The sequence below is a fragment of the Terrapene carolina genome, unplaced genomic scaffold (assembly GCF_002925995.2).
Source record: "Terrapene carolina triunguis isolate 2854851 unplaced genomic scaffold, T_m_triunguis-2.0 Scaffold444, whole genome shotgun sequence".
In the NCBI taxonomy this organism is placed as follows: Eukaryota; Metazoa; Chordata; order Testudines; family Emydidae; genus Terrapene; species Terrapene triunguis.
In genome coordinates, this window is record NW_020664795.1 from 88,560 (window position 1) to 103,587 (window position 15,028).

General features: G+C 66.0%; 3 protein-coding genes across 3 annotated transcripts in view; 1 reads left to right on the forward strand and 2 right to left on the reverse strand.

Annotated features, from left to right (window-relative positions):
- Positions 1-5,510, reverse strand: part of IPO4 (importin 4) — an 11,751-nt gene extending 6,241 nt beyond the window's left edge. Inside the window, exons 1-16 of the mRNA XM_029913081.1 lie at positions 5,397-5,510; positions 5,172-5,258; positions 4,957-5,036; positions 4,820-4,861; positions 4,380-4,509; positions 3,838-4,017; positions 3,188-3,253; positions 2,977-3,078; positions 2,614-2,697; positions 2,305-2,457; positions 2,119-2,172; positions 1,670-1,779; positions 1,278-1,386; positions 844-973; positions 473-586; positions 2-40 (exon numbers count right to left, since the gene is read on the reverse strand). Coding sequence (XP_029768941.1) covers positions 2-40; positions 473-586; positions 844-973; positions 1,278-1,386; positions 1,670-1,779; positions 2,119-2,172; positions 2,305-2,457; positions 2,614-2,697; positions 2,977-3,078; positions 3,188-3,253; positions 3,838-4,017; positions 4,380-4,509; positions 4,820-4,861; positions 4,957-5,036; positions 5,172-5,258; positions 5,397-5,465 — 1,549 coding nt within the window. The 5' untranslated portion in view covers positions 5,466-5,510. The remainder of the gene's footprint in view (position 1; positions 41-472; positions 587-843; positions 974-1,277; positions 1,387-1,669; positions 1,780-2,118; positions 2,173-2,304; positions 2,458-2,613; positions 2,698-2,976; positions 3,079-3,187; positions 3,254-3,837; positions 4,018-4,379; positions 4,510-4,819; positions 4,862-4,956; positions 5,037-5,171; positions 5,259-5,396) is intronic.
- A 1,822-nt stretch (positions 5,511-7,332) lies between these two features.
- Positions 7,333-10,896, reverse strand: TM9SF1 (transmembrane 9 superfamily member 1). The gene is made up of 4 exons (XM_029913080.1): positions 9,942-10,896; positions 8,741-9,551; positions 8,132-8,405; positions 7,333-7,745 (listed from the first exon to the last, which is right to left on the reverse strand). Exons 1-4 carry the CDS (start codon positions 10,254-10,256, stop codon positions 7,352-7,354), a joined length of 1,794 nt encoding a protein of 597 aa, XP_029768940.1. The 5' UTR covers positions 10,257-10,896; the 3' UTR covers positions 7,333-7,351.
- A 1,936-nt stretch (positions 10,897-12,832) lies between these two features.
- Positions 12,833-15,028, forward strand: part of TSSK4 (testis specific serine kinase 4) — a gene marked incomplete at its 3' end in the record, with an annotated part of 2,933 nt that continues 737 nt past the window's right edge. Inside the window, exons 1-3 of the mRNA XM_026658443.1 lie at positions 12,833-13,039; positions 13,697-13,911; positions 14,583-14,946. Coding sequence (XP_026514228.1) covers positions 12,833-13,039; positions 13,697-13,911; positions 14,583-14,946 — 786 coding nt within the window. The remainder of the gene's footprint in view (positions 13,040-13,696; positions 13,912-14,582; positions 14,947-15,028) is intronic.

Here is a 15,028-nt window from a genome sequence, read left to right on the forward strand (position 1 = left end):
TGGGGCAGATACGGCCCCATGGCGCGCTGGGCAGCCGAGGCTGCGACAGACGGACAGACCCGGGGTCAGATGGACACATGGACCTGACCACGGGGGAGATGCTGAGCGCAGGGGGGCTGGGGGTCCAAGGGGGCCTGGGAGTCACTCGCCATTGGCCCCTAGGATAGTGGGGAGGAGTGAGGGGGAGCAGCTGAGGGGGGCGGTTCAGGGGGGTCACTCACCCATGGTCCCAGGGGGCCGTGGGGGGAGCCGAGGGGGGGCTGTTCGGGGAGGTCACTCACCCATGGCCCCAAGGGACTGTGGGGGGCGGTTTGGGGGGCCATGGAGGGGAGCCGAGGTGGGGGGGGTCACTCACCCATGGTCCCAGGGGTCCGTGGGGAGGAGCTGAGGGCGGGGTCACTCACCCATGGCCCCAGGGGGCCGTGGGGGGGAAGCTGAGGAGGGGGGTCGGTTCGGGGGGGGGGTCACTCACCGATGGCCCCCAGCGCGCTGATGGCCAGCTCCTTGGGGCGGGGCCCCCCCGGGGCGCGCAGGGTCCCCAGCGTCTGCTCCATCAGCACCGGCAGGAACGGCTCGATCCCGGCTCCTGCGTGAGGGGAGTTTACAGCCCTGCCCGGACACCTGGGTTGGGGGGGAGGGGGGGGGGCGGCGGCTCCTCAGCCGGGGGTCAGGGGCACCTGGGTGTCCCGGATGCCTGGGTTCTCCAGCAGGCAGGTAGGGGAATGGGGTGGTGCACCCGGACCCCTGGGTTCCCCAACTGAAGAAAGAAGGGGGTGACCTGGACCCCAGGGTCCCCCAGCCAGGACAGGGGCAGGGAGCTTTCCCGGACGCCAGGGTCCTCACCGAGACTCTCCACGAAGTTCTCCAAGGCGTAGTAGGCCTTGGCCAGGTGGCCCCCCCGTGCCAGCTCCACCCCCCCGAGGTAGGACAGCAGCAGCGGCAGCACCTCCCCCACATAGGCCGTGATGTCGGGCTGGGGGGGGAGGGGGAGAGTCAGTCAGAGGTCCCCCCCATCACCCCATGACCCCCCCTTACGCCAGCACCCCTTCCATCCACCCAGGCCCCCCAGTCGTGCCTCCTTGCCCCAGCCTCCCTCCCGATTTCCCCATAATCCCCTGGTGCCCCTTCCTTACCCCAGCCCTAGCCCCCCCATCACCCTGTGACCCCCAATCTCCCCCAGCCCCCCCAATAACCCTGTGACCCCATGGTACCCCTCCCTGCCCCGGCCCCCTCCCATCACCCCTTGCCCCCCCCACTCCCACCCCCAGCCCCCCGACCTGCAGGTTCTCCGAGAACTGCCCCAGGGCGAAGAGGGCCGCACTCCGCACCACTAGGCTCTCGTCGGCCAGCGACCGGCAAATCACCCCCAGCAGGGGCTGTAGGTGCCTGGTGGGGCAGAAGGGGCCAGTCAGGGGCCCCCCAAAACAAGCCTCCCTCGCCCGATCGCAATGGGCTCTGCCGAGCCTGTGTCCTATGCCCCATAGGGCCACCAGCGGCGATCCCCCTGGGGGACAGGACAACGCTGCGTACCCAGCCCCCTGCTGCTGAGTCCAGTGGCCCCCAGAGCAGAAATGGGCCCCCCAGCAGGATTCACCCCCCCGCATGAAGTCAGCACCCCACAGCGTGTCTCCCTCCCCCACCCGCACAGCCCCCCCAGGGAACAGCCCACCTGGTGCGGATGTGATCCCCACAGCCCTCGGCCAGCACCGCCACCACCATGAGCCCGGCCTTGCGCTGGTAGGGCTGGGGGCTCCGCAGGGCCGGCTCCAGGTGCGGCATCTGGGGGTGGACAGAAGAGGTTGGGTTGTTACCTGCCCCCCCAGCCAGCCACAGGCCCCGCTCAACTCCAATGGCCCCGCCCCCTGCCCCAGCCTCACCCCTCCAGGCAGCCACAGGCCCCGCCCCCTGCCCCAGCCTCACCCCTCCAGCCAGCCACAGGTCCCACCCCACCCCCATGGCCCCACCCCCTGCCTCACCTCACCAGCCAGCCCCAGCCCCGCCCCCAGCTGGTCCCACTCCTGCCATGTCACTGGCCCACCCCACAACCAGCCACACAGCCTGCCCCCAGCCAGCCACAGGCCTTGCCCCCAGCCACAGTCCTGCCCCCCAGGCTCTCACCAGCTGGGGGAAGAGTTTCTCAGGGGGCAGGTGCAGGGCCAGCATGTCGATCACCTGGAGGGAGAAATGAGGGTGACGGGGGGCGATGGCTCCGGATTCCCCCCCTCCCCCCGTACCAGCCAGGGGTTCCCTCCCCCCGGGCTCCTCAGCCCTCCCCCAGCGCAGGGGGGGCATTGGGGGGCTCACCTGGGCGGCCACATGTTTGGGGGTCTGGGCCTCGTCCCCCTCGTCCTCGCCCTCCTGGTCCTCGGCGTCCAGCTGCCCCGGGGGGGGCTCCGCGCTCAGGATGGGGAACAGGGCGTCCAGCACGGGGGGCAGCAGCCGCTGCTTCAGCACAGCCTGCGGGGGGGAGAACCTGAGCCCCGAGCCCTGAACCCGCCCCCAGCCCCCCCAATCCCAACCCCCCACGCCAGCCGGCCCCCCCTCATTCCTCCCAGCCAGCCAGCACTCCCCGAACTCCAATCCTCATCCCCCTGAGCCCCCCGGCCCACCTACCTTGCCCCGCAGTTTGATGAGGAAGCTGAGGGTGGAAAGCGCCTTCACCCGCAGCGCGTCCCCCAGCGCCCGGTTCGACGCCACCTGGGGAGAGGAGCAACCATTGGCACTGCCCGGACACCTGGGTTCCCCGCTGGGGGAATGGGGCTCATGGAATTGCCCGGATGCCTGGGTTCCCCAGAAGGGATCTCTGTAACCCTGTGAAGCTGCGTGTGCGAGCGGCCGTGCGGGTGTGTGTGTTCAGGGAGTTGCCCAGATGCCTGAGTCCCCCTGCGGAGGGGGAGGGGGCTCGCGGCCACCTGGATGCTTGGGTCCCCCTGCGGGCTGGAGGGGGCTCGCGGCCCCCCGGGTTCCCTGGCTCACCTCCAGGCAGAAGCCGACGACGTCGGAGAGATGCTGGACAATGACTGAGACTTCGCTCTCCATCAGCTCGTCAAAGACCTCCATGGCTTCGCTGGCGTGCACCTGGGGGGGGCCGGACACACCCGAGTCAGGGGCCTCGACACGCCATACAACCCCCCCAGCCCCGCCCCCATGCCAGTGCCCCCCAATAACCCCTCATTCCCCCCCTCACCTCGTTAACGGGAATCAGCTGCCTGACGGCCGAGATAATCTTCGGGACCAGGGAGCGCATGAGATTCTGGGGGGGTGGAGACAGACGGGATGAGGGGGGACCCCCCGAGATACAGGGATCCCCCCATCTCCTGGAGGCAGGAGGAGGGAATGGCTGGGGGAGTCGGGGGATAGGGGGGATGAGGGATCGGTGGGTTCCGGGGAACAGGGCACGGTGGGGGACAGATAGGAGGCCCAGGGGGTTCTGGCGCATAGGGGGCTCTGGTGAGGGGCTCAGGAGGGATGGTGAGTTCTGGGGTGTGTGGAGTTGGTGAGGGGCTCAGGGGCGCGTGGGGAAGGCGGGGCGGGCAGGGGGCTCAGGGGATGGGTGGGGGCTCAAGGGCACGTGGGGAAGGCGGGGGTGGGAAGGGGGCTCGGGGGGCTCAGGGGTGCCTGGGGAAGGTGGGGGGCTCAGGGGGAGGTGGGGGATTCAGGGAGACAGTGGGGCCAGGCAGGGGCTCAGGGGGAGGTGGGGGACTCAGGGGGACGGTGGGGCCAGGCAGGTGCTCAGGGGTGCATGGGGAAGGTGGGGGGGCTCAGGGGGATGGATGGGGCCAGGCAGGGGCTCAGGGGGATGTGGGGAAGGTGGAGGCTCAGGGGGCCGGGGCTCACCAGGTGGTCGGAGCCCAGCCCGGCGGCCATGGCTGCCAGCCCCCGCAGGCTATAGTAGAGCGCCCCCGGCTGGCCGCGCTGGCCCAGGGCGCTGTGGAAGAGACGCAGCAGGGCGGTGTAGTGGGGGGTGAAGGCCTCAGGGTCCGACTCCAGAGCCGAGCTCAGCACCAGCAGCGAGATCTGCGGGGGAGGGAGACCCTGTGGGTCAGAGCCCCCCACCTACCAACTCCCCAAATCACAGCCTCCCACCTATCCCCGCCTGCCCTCCCCCCCAATCACAGTCCCGACACCCCCCCTCAATCCCTGCCTGCCCTCCCCCCCAATCACAGTCCCCTGATGCCCCCCCTCAATCCCCGCCTGCCCTCCCCCCCAATCACAGTCCCCTGACGGCCCCCCCCCCTCAATCCCCAACTGGCCTCCCCGAGATCGGAGCCCCCCAACCAGGTTCCCAGAACCAGCAGCTCCATCGACCGGGGTTCAGAGTTTGAAAGACAGCCTGGCCCTGCTCCCTGCCCCGCTCCCCCAGCTGGAGCCCCCCCTACCTGGCGGTGGTGGGGGTCGGGGCCGCGCACCCCCTGCTGGATGAGCTGCAGGAGCTGGGGCCAGCGCTCCAGCCCCTGGTGCCGCAGAAGCAGCGCGGCCAGCTGGGCCAGGGCCACGGAGACCTGGTGCCTGGGGGGGGGAAGACACAGGTGGGGGACATGTTGGGTGGGTGCGGGGGATAGAGGGGGGACCCAGGAGGGCTTTGGGGGACACCCACACTGTTTGGAATTGCAAGGGTAATGGGGGGCAGGGGGCTCTGGGGTTGCAGGGATGGAGGGACAGGGCAGTGGGAGCTAGGGGGGTGGGGACAGGGGGTCCAGGGACTGCAGAGATGGGGGGAGGGGCAGGAGAGGCCTCCCCAAATCCTCCATTTCCTGCTGGAGGGGAAGGGGGCTGTGGAGGGGGCTGTGGGGCAGGAAATCGCCCCCCCAACACTCACTCTGCTTCCTGCTGCAGGGCTCCCAGAACCAAGCTCTTCAGCCTGAGAGAGAGAGAGAGAGAAAGGGGGGGTCAGGCAGGGTGAACCCCAGCCCCATCAGACAGGGAGGGGGGAACCCCTCGCGCCCCAGCACCCACCTGTCCTGCTCCTCGGGGTTCAGCTTCCGCCAGTGCTTGGTGAGACGCCGGCGGAGGAGCACGGCTGCCAGTTGCCGGATCTGGGGGGCAGAGAGCGGGGGGGGGGCCGGACAGGGGAGGGGAAGGGGGCGGGGATCCCCTGAGCAGAGGGAGTCAGACAAGGTGACGGGGATCCCGGAGGGGGAGGGGGGATCCCCTAGGGGGGGGTCACTCACCTGGGGGTCCGGGGCCCCTGCCAGCAGCTGGCAGAGCTGGGGCAGCACCTCGGGGTGTCTGAAGGCCTCACGCAGCTGGGCCGTGGCCTTGGGGGGGGGAGCAGAGATTGTCACGGAGGGGCCCAGATCCCCCTGCCCCCCAACCCAGCGCCCCCCAGCACTCCCTTCCCAATACCCCCAGCCCCACAGTGAGGCCAGCTCCCCCCAGCGTCCTCTCCCCCCCACCTGCTGGATCAGGGCGTTGTCTGGCTGCAGCAGGTCGGACAGGACCCGGCCCAGCCCGCCGGGCTCCATCGAGGGGACAGTGGGGGGGGGGGCACCAGCGGGGGAGGGGCCCTACAATGGGGGGCGCAGGCCGGGGGGGGCGCAATGGGGGAGGGGCCCGGCAATGGGGGGCTCAGGCCAGGGGGAGGGGCCGGGACTCGGCAGCCAGCGAGTCCCGCACAGCAGCACGTGGGGGGAGTAGAGAGGAGCAGACGAGTCCCGGCTTCCGGGAGATAGAGCGGCCCTAGGCCCCGCCAGTCATGCCCCGCCCTTCTGTGGCCCAGGAAGACTCGCCGCAGCCCAGGAGAAAGGCCGGGAGTTAACCCCTTCCGCGCCGCACTGCTGGGCGCCAGGACTCCTGGGTTCTCTCCCTGGTTCTGGGAAGGGAGCAGCATCCAGTGGTTAGACCCCGGGTTCTAGCCTCGGCTCTGGGAGGGGAGGCAGGACCCAGGACTCCTGGGTCCTATAGACACCACCACACTAATTTTTATTAACAAAGTTTATTCCGAGATCTGTACAAAGAAATCATCAGAACCAACCAAATCAAATAAAAATAAAATATTCAATTGCCCCAGCCCCCCCGCTACCCGCGAGCCCCCCTATATATATCAATAGCACTACAGGTGTCGGCACACAGCCAGCAATGGGGGTGGGGGGTTGTGGGGTATATCCCCTCCCCGCTGAGGTCTCTGGGATACTTTGCCAGCCCTACACGGAATCTGCTCTCCATTAGATCCTGACCCCCCTGTGATCTGTGCCACCAAGAGGGGATCTTATCAGGCAATCCTGCTTGCCATGGGGAGATCTACCGCCAACCCCACATGGGATCCAGTTGATCTGGGGAAGCCCCCAGGGATCCAGCCAATTGCCCATGGGGGATCTCCTCCTCCCGCCCAGGGATCTCATCATAGGATCTGCTCCCAGCCCCACAAGGAATCTGGCCTCCCTCTGCTAGCATTCTACCAGGGGGATCCAGCTATCTGTGGGGGACCCTATCAGGGGATCCAGCTAGGCGTGGGGGCCCATCCCCAAGAGGGGAGCCAGCTGGCTGCAGGGGATCCACTTCCACTCTCAACCCCAGGTGGATCCAGCAGATCCACCAGGGATCCACAATCTGCCCCAACAGCATGCAGGGAGCTCACACGGGGATCCACTCCCAGCCCCATGTGGGATCTGCCTGTGCCTCCCCCTTTGGGAGGGATCCACTTCCAAGCTTTACCCCCCCGAGGGAATCTCACGGGGATCCAGGGAACTGGACACCTGCCCCCTCCGCCCTCAAGGGGTGAGTCTTGATCTGTCAGACTGACCCCGCCCTTGGCCAGTCAGTCCATTCCCATCACCTGATTGGCCAGTCATCCTGAGTGGAGTAGCTGGTCCCCCATCACGGGAGAACTTTAGAGCTGCCCACCCACTGACAGTGAACTGGTCAGTCGGCTGATCATCCTACCCAATGAAGGGCAATGATGGAGGTGGGGCAATCTTTAATGGTGCCCTGTGACTGACCAGACATTTCAGCCAATAGGAGGGTAAGATCCTTAATGGTCTCAGCCAATGGGAGGGGCGCTTTTTAGGGTTGCCATTTTTTGCCATGCCGGCCAATTGGCTGAACATCTTGGTCAATGGGAGGGGAGCTCTGTAACAGTCCCAGCCGATGGAAGGGGAGCTCTTTGGAGGATCCATAGCCGCTGACTGGCCAGACATTACAGCCAATGAGAAGAGATCCCTAGGGGATCCATACTCGCTGACTGGTCAGACATTACAGCCAATGAGAGAAGAGATCTTTAAGAGCGCCATTTTTATCCACCATCTGGCCAAGCGTCATGGCCAATGAGAAGGGAACTCCATAGAAGCCCCAGCCAATGAGAGAGATCTTTAAGGGAAGTCATATTTAACCATGGCCAACTGGAGAGGGTCCCTCAGTCCATCTTGAGGTTGACATAGATGTAGCGGATAAACTTGAGCGAGGCGAAGAAGGAGACGGTGCCCAACATGAGGAAGAAGACGTAGCCAGTGAGGAGGGAGTAGCCGAAGAACTCCACGGTCTGCACCGCACCCGACATGTTGGAGCGGCGCGAGTAGTAGAAGACGGAGTAGAGGAAGATGAAGACGCCGGTGGAGCCGGCGCTGAGCACCGAGCGCCACCACCAGTGGTAGTCCTCGCCCGAGAGCTGGAAGTAGGTGAGGGCGATGGAGATGCAGGCGCCCACGCTCAGCAAGATGGCGAAGACAAAGAAGAGGATGCCGTAGAGGGTGTACTGCTCCCGGCCCCACACCGTGGCAAAGATGTAGTAGAGCTCCACAGAAATGGCACTGGAGGGTAAGAGAGAGACAGGGTCAGCTGGGGGGCAGAGGTGGGATCCCACTGTTCGGGGGATCAAATAGTCCAGCTGGAGAGGTGAAGGGATGTGATTGGCTCATGCCAAGGAGGTGATGTCATCACGTGCCCAAAAAACAGGAAGTGGGAAGGGCGAGACAGGAAGTGGCATCCTCGGGAGAAAGTGACATGACTGTCTAGGTAAGAGGAAGCGGGAAAACGAAAGTGCCAACCCGTGAGGCTGGAAGTGGCAATGAGGGGTAAGACAGGAATCAGTGGCGCCTCCTATGGAGAGCATGGCAGACAGGAAGTGGAGGGGGTGCTCACCGGAAGGGCAGGAAGTGAGGTGGCAGGCACACAGAAAGCGGGGGGTGGGGCTCACCTGAAGGGCAGGAAGCCCCCAATGGTCATGTGCACCAGCGTGGCCTTGTACCAGGGCTGTGGTGGGATCTCGCGGGCGATGTTCTTGGTGCGGCAGGGTGCGTCGAAGGGGCCGGCCCGGTTTTTGCCGAAGATGCCCCCGATAACAGTGAGGGGGAAGCCCACCAGCAGCCAGACCGTCAGCAGCAGCAGGATGGTGGTGGCCGGCAGGGCCTGTGTCGAGCCATTAGCCCAGTGCACCGAGTTCACCACGCTCCACGTCACGAAGAAGGGGGCTGGGAGAATAGGGGGCAGGTCAGAGGGACCAATGAGACCCAAACCACCTTCCCCAAGGGTCCATAGAGTCTCCCCAAGGGGGACCAGAGAGACCCAGACCACCTCCTCCAGGGGACCACAGAGACTTCCAAAGGGTGACCAGAAAGACTCTCTCTGCTTCCCACCGGAATCATAGAGACCTCTCTAGAGGGACCAAAAGGCGCAACCTATCACCCCAGGAGGCCATAGAGACCCTACACAACCCACAGACCCACCTGGCGCACCCAACCCGCCTACCCTGGGCAAGAGGACCCCCGGGGAACCTGGGCAGAGATGGAGGGCTCCAGGGCCTCACCGGAGAAGAGGCTGGTGGTCAGCACGATGTTCCAGACCCAGCGCTCACCCCCGACCTGCCGGTAGAAGTTGCTGGAGACGTAGCCGGAGATGCAGCAGGTCAGGGCGTAGAGCAGGATGGCGGCGGAGTTGATGGCACCGTGCCGGTGGACGTTGAACATGCCCAGCAGGGCCATGGCGATGATGCCCGTGCCCAGTGCCAGGAACTGGCTGCCCACGCCCAGGACAGCGCAGAGGAGGCTGCGGCAGGGCGGGAAGCGGAAGACATCGGTGTGGATGATCTTCCAGCCGTTGTCGCCGTGGTCGAAGTCATCCCCGGAGGAGGAGGAGGAAGCTTCTTCGTCCAGGTTGTACCGGGCCAGGTCGTTCTTCAGCACCCGCATGAGGATGACCACCACGAAGCCCACTAGAAGAAAGACCAGCACCATGGAGTTGATAATGGAGAGCCAGTGGATCTCCAGGGTGCGGGGGAAGAAGCCCCCATCATCCCCCCGGCCCCGCCGCTCCCCCCGCCGCTCCGAGGCTGTCTCGGACCAGCGGACACTGTAGGTGTGGGTCAGGGAGAGGGGCCCAGGCCCACGGACGTCATCCAGGCTGTGTGGCTTGACGTCCCGCACGCTGACGTTGGCGTAGATGATGCGGTCGCCGTTCCACTCCAGGTGGAAGTCCAGATGGGTCCACAGCCCGATCTTGTGGCTGTGGGGCAGAAAGCCACTTTCCTCCATGTACCCCACGAACCCTCGCAGCGGGATGTCGTCCACCATGAACTCAAAGTAGTACAGCTCCTCAATGGCCTGCCGCAGGCGCTCCACCTGCCGGGAGACAGACGGGGTAGGACCCAGGAGTCCTGGTGCCCAGCCCCTCCTGGTCTTTCCCACTAGACCCCACTCCCCTCCCAGAGCTGTGGACAGAACCCAGGAGTCCTGGCTCCCAGTCCCCACGCACTAGCCCCCACTCCCATCCAAGAGCTGGGTACATAACCCAGGAGACCTGGCTCCCAGGCCCCCATGCTCTAACGACTAGACCCCGCTCCCCTCCCAGAGCCGGGGCCAGAACCCAGGAGTCCTGGCTCCTGATCTGAGCTCCCATGCCCTGTTCCTGGGACAGAAGCTAGGTGGTCCCAGTTCCTGCTCTAAATCCATCGACCCAGGCTCGCCCTCCTTGATCCAGGAATGGGACCCAGGCATCCAGGCCCAGTCTACCTGATCCAGCGTGAGCGTCTTCACGCACAGGACCGTCTTCTCGACGCTCTCTCGGAAGCGGATCTGATACATGGACTCGGCCATGCGGTCCCCATCCAGGACCTCCCCAAGGCTCAGGCTCTTATGACGGATCTTTTCCGGAGAGCACACGGGCAGCTGGTAGTAGTGGTAGGTCTCCTGGGGGTTGTGGTAGGGCCCCACCTTGTTGACGTAGAGCACGACGGGGTCCCCGGGCTGGTAGCGGGTCTCAGAGGAGCCCGGGGGTGGCCAGGAGGCCAGCAGGAGGAGCAGCAGCCAGGGCTGGTGGGGAGCCATGGGGTGGGCAGGGAAGGGGGAGATGGGGCGGGGTCTGGAGAAGGAAGGCAGGAGACAAGGGAAGAGAGGAAGTGAAGCCAGGTCCTCAGGACACCTGGGTTCTCACCCACCTGGGATGGTCAGCACCCAATGCCAGAGCCCCCAGCCACGCCCAGCGGTGCTCTAGCCATGGGGTATCCCTGGATCACGCCAACCTGTGCTCCTGAGACCTCTACCCTGCACGCCCACCCTGGTGCCGGACCTGAAATTGGCGCGTAAGACGCCCCTGGCAAACAAGCCTAGAGATTTGCTCCTCTGACCCGCCTTGTCCCAGTGGCACCGGAGACTGGCAAAGTGCCCATGGTGCCAGCTTGGGGCCGCCATCGACCCGAACGCCCTCGTGGTGCCCACACTCGAGGGGCCGGACAGAGCTCCTGAGAGCCCCGCCGGCCCAGGGCGGGAGGAAGCGGGGGGTTTTCAGACTATTTGTGTTCAGATAGCAAGTGCCTCAGTTTCCTTGGATCTCTGGAGCCTTCTGCACAGATGCCAGCCCCTCCCCCTCGTTCTTCGTGCAGCACGTCGGGGAAACTGAGGCACGCACACTACACATGGAAAACATTCTGAAAACAACCCAACCCGGCACACAGGGATCAGGGTCCTCAAGCCCCGCCCCCCACTGACACCCCCCCGAGGTCCTCGCGCCTCCCCCACTGATCCGCCCCCTGCCTGGGGTCCTCGCGCCCCGCCCCCCACTGACTCCTCTGGGGTCCTCGCGCCCCCCTACCACTGACCCGCCCCGCTGACCGGAGGCTGCCCGGGCCGCGCCTGCCGCCTGGAAGGTCTCGTGGCCCCGCGCCCGGCAGCGGGGTGTCCCTAGCAGCAGGCAAGCAGCCAGACAACTGCACCCAGCCTGGGGGCCTCGCGGCTCTAGAGCATCCTTCCCGGCGCCTGATCCTGGGGTCCCCCCGCTCCGCTCCCCGCCGCTGGCCGCCCCCCAGGCCGGCTCCCCCAGATTCGCACCAACAGGGAGCGCAGACCCCACCGCCGGGATCCCTCCCTGGGCGGAGCCAGGGACCAAAACGCGTCGGGGTCCTTCAGGCGATCACCAAGACAGCCCGAGCCACGTCCGTCCCCTACTTCCGCCCTCAGCGCCCCCGGCGGGCTTCGTGCCCAGAGCGTGACGCACGTCCGGCGCCTGAGAGGGCCCGGCCCCGCACGCTCTTAAAGGGCCAGGCAGCTGTTTCCAGGAGGGTCAATGTTGGGGGGGCGGGGCAGCAAATGGGGAGGTGGCAGCTGGTCTCCCCCATATAACGGTCCCCTACAGACCCCATTATCCCACAAATTAAGAGCCCCAAATTCCACATTGGCCCCAATCTAACCCCCCAATTTCTCAGTGACCCCCAAATTGAACCCCCAAAATCCCAATGGCCCCCCAAACAATCCAATTTCTCAGTTTCCCTCAAGTTGATCCCCATGTCCCCAAATGAAGAGACCCCAAAACCCCAGTGCCCCCCCCGAATTCAGAGCCCCAAATACCACAGTGGCCCCCATATAAGGACCCCCAATTTTTCAGTGCTCCCCCAAGTTGAGCCCCATGGCCCCCCATATTAAGAGACCCCAAATGCCCCAAAAACCGCACTGCCCCCCAAAGTCAGAGACACAAATACAACAGTGGCCCCCATATAAGGAACCCCAATTTCTCAGTGCTTCCCCAAATTGAGACCCCCATTTATGAGCCCTTCAGATGCCCCATTACCTCCTCAATTTAAGACCCCTCCAAATTCCTTAGTGTCCCTCCATTGCCTCAGTGGTTCCCCACAAATGAGGGTCTTTTGTGGCCCCCCAAATAAGTCCCCCAATGCTCCACCGTCCCCCAGATTTCCCCGTGATCCCCAAACAAGGCCCCACTTCCCCCTACAAAGAAAGACCTCTGCAGTGTCCCCCAATATCTCAGTATCCCCCAAATGCTGAGGCCCCCTCAATGCCTCTGTGCTCACCCCCAGTCTGGAACCCTGCCCCCCCGTATCCCCGGTAACAGGTGTCGGCCAATGTGGGCCGGCGGAACACTGGGGCGATGTTGGCGGAACCCTGGAGTTGGGGGGCGATTCTGGTCACCGGGTCGGAGGACAGAGTGAAGCAGGTGAGAGTGGTCAGTGGGGTCACAGCCCCAGTGGGGACCCGGAGGTCAGGGCAGTTCTTGGGGGGGGGTCACAGCCCCAGTGGGGAGCCGGGGGAGGCCAGGGTAGTTCTTGGGGGGGGGTCACAGCCCCAGCGGGGAGCCGGGGGAAGCCAGGGCACTTCTCACGGGGGTCACAGCCCCAGTGGGGAGCCGGGGGAGGCCAGGGCAGTTCTTGGGGGGGGGGTCACAGCCCCAGTGGGGAGTGGGAGGGTTCCTGGGGGTCACAGACCCATGGGGGAGGGTTAAGGTGGGTCAGAGCCCCAGGGTTGGCTCATTGAGGTCCCAGCCCCACTGGGGGCCAGGGGTTTCATTGGGGGTCCCAGCTAGGATCTAATCACCTGCCCCACCCCCAGAGGGGAGACTCTCTGGCACCGGACGCACAAAGCCCCCCGTCCCCTCGGAGGGGCGAGAGGCTGCCATGGTGGAGACGGCCCCCTCAGCCCCCTACCTGTCCGTCATGGACCAATACGGCTACCAGCTGGGCAAGGTCATCGGCCACGGCTCCTACGGCATTGTCTACGAGGCCTATTTCACCAAGCAGAAGGCCAAGGTGGCCATCAAAATCATCTCCAAGAAGAAGGCGTCTGAGGACTATCTCAACAAATTCCTGCCCCGTGAGATCCAGGTAGCTAGGGAGCGCCGTGGGGTGGGAGTGCTGGTCAGGGGGTGCCATGGGGTGGGGAGCTGGGCAAGCGGGATCGTCATGGGATGCTGTGGGGGCAGGACAGGGGGTGCTGTGGGGCGGGCGGGGGGATCAGCAGGGGGCAGGCGAGGGGGGATCAGCAAGGGGCGCTGTGGGGCTGGAGGCTATGCAGGGGGTGCCATGGGGCAGGGGGCAGGCCAGGGTGGATCAGCTGAGGACACTGTGGGGCAGGGGGCAGGCCAGGGGGGATAAGTAGGGGGTGCTGTGGGCTCGGCAGGGGGCACTGTGGGGCTGTAGGCTCGGCAAGGGGGATCAGCAGGGGGTGCTGTGGGGCAGGGGGCAGACCAGGGGGGAACAGCAGGGGGTGCTGTGGGCTCGGCAGGGGGCGCTGTGGGGCTGTAGGCTCGGCAGCGGGCGCTGTGGAGCAGGGAGCACCGTGGGGCAGAGGGCAGGCCAGGGGGGAACAGCAGGGGGCGCTGTGGGGCTGGGGGCGCTGTGGAGCAGGGGGCACTGTGGGGCAGGGGCAGGCCAAGGGGGCTCAGCAGGGGGCGCTGTGGGCTCAGCAGGGGGCACTGTGGGGCTGTGGAGCAGGGGGCGCCGTGGGGCAGGCGGGCACCGTTAACCCCTCGCTGCCCACAGGTGATGAAGGGTCTGCACCACAAGTACCTCATCACCTTCTACCAGGCCATCGAGACCACGTCGCGCCATTACATCATCATGGAGCTGGCGCCCGGCGGCGACGTCCTCGAGTGGATCCAGAACTCGGGGCCCTGCGCCGAGCCCCTGGCCGGCCGCTGGTTCGCGCAGCTCACCCTGGGCGTGGCCTATCTGCACAGCAAGGGCATCGTGCACCGGTGAGGGGCCAAGCCGCAGGCTGCAGCCACTAGGGGGCGCCTGTCGCCGCTTGGGAATTACAGTGGGTCCTGCTCCATTGGGGGCTGGGCCATTCCCCTCCCCTGGCACTGCCAGCCCCCAGTGCCCCCGCCTTTCCTGGTGCACCTCTGCCACCTCCAGCCTCGCCACGGGCGGAGCGTGCCTCAGTTTACCAGCTTCCCTTCTGCCTCCTGCGCCACATGCAGCTGGAGGGCCAAGGCGGGGGGGGGGGAATATTCTCTCACCCAGGCACCGCCATGAAGCCGAGCGGCCCCCGCCCCGGCTGGGCAAGGCTGCCCACCCCCGCGTTCCCCCCCCCCAGAGCTCCCCAGCCCTGAGTCCCAGCCACGCTGCATCCCACCTCTTGGATCTGCCCCTCAAGCCCACTAAGCACTCCACAGGCTTCCCCGGGGACACCCCACATGCCTTCGGGGGGACCCACAGACCCCTGGGAGCCCCCCTGCCCACTGGCATCACCAGCCAGTGCCCCTAGAGGGGAACGGCCCCATGCCCCATTCCCTGAGCCAGCCATCCCTGCCCTGCGGCCGGATCAGAGCTGGCGCCCCCTAGAGGGGAAAGGCCCCGCGCCCCATCCCCGGCGCCCCCTAGGGGTAGCCCCACACCCCCGCCCACCCCCCGCTCCCTCCCGCAGGGACCTGAAGCTGGAGAACCTGCTGCTGGACAAGCGGGAGAACGTGAAGATCTCGGACTTTGGCTTCTCCAAGCAGATGGTGTCACAGGCCCAGCCGCCCGCCAGCCCCTCGTACCCGCTGCTGGCAGGCGCCAGCCCCCTAAGCCAGACCTACTGCGGCAGCTTCGCCTATGCCTGCCCCGAGATCCTGCTGGGGCTGCCCTACAACCCCTTCCTGGCCGATACCTGGAGCATGGGCGTGATCCTCTACACGTTGGCCGTGGCCCACCTGCCCTTCGACGACACCAACCTCAAGCGCCTGCTGCGGGAGACCCAGAAGGAGGTGGTCTTCCCCCCCCAGCCGCCAGTCTCCGAGGAGTGCAAGGTGGGCGGTGGGGAGGGCACTGGGCTGCAGGCCATCAGGGGGCGCTGCGTGGCCCGCAGAGAGTCGGGGAGCTGGCCAGCAG

What these genes read in the sequence shown, in the direction of transcription:
- TM9SF1 (XM_029913080.1), bottom strand. Translation starts at nt 10,256, where the DNA reads ATGGCTCCCCACCAGCCCTGGCTGCTGCTCCTCCTGCTGGCCTCCTGG. An exon ending in AGACGCTCACGCTGGATCAG is followed by an intron (nt 9,552 to 9,941) that starts GTAGACTGGGCC and finishes GTCTCCCGGCAG; the next exon opens with GTGGAGCGCCTGCGGCAGGC. An exon ending in GACCACCAGCCTCTTCTCCG is followed by an intron (nt 8,406 to 8,740) that starts GTGAGGCCCTGG and finishes CTATTCTCCCAG; the next exon opens with CCCCCTTCTTCGTGACGTGG.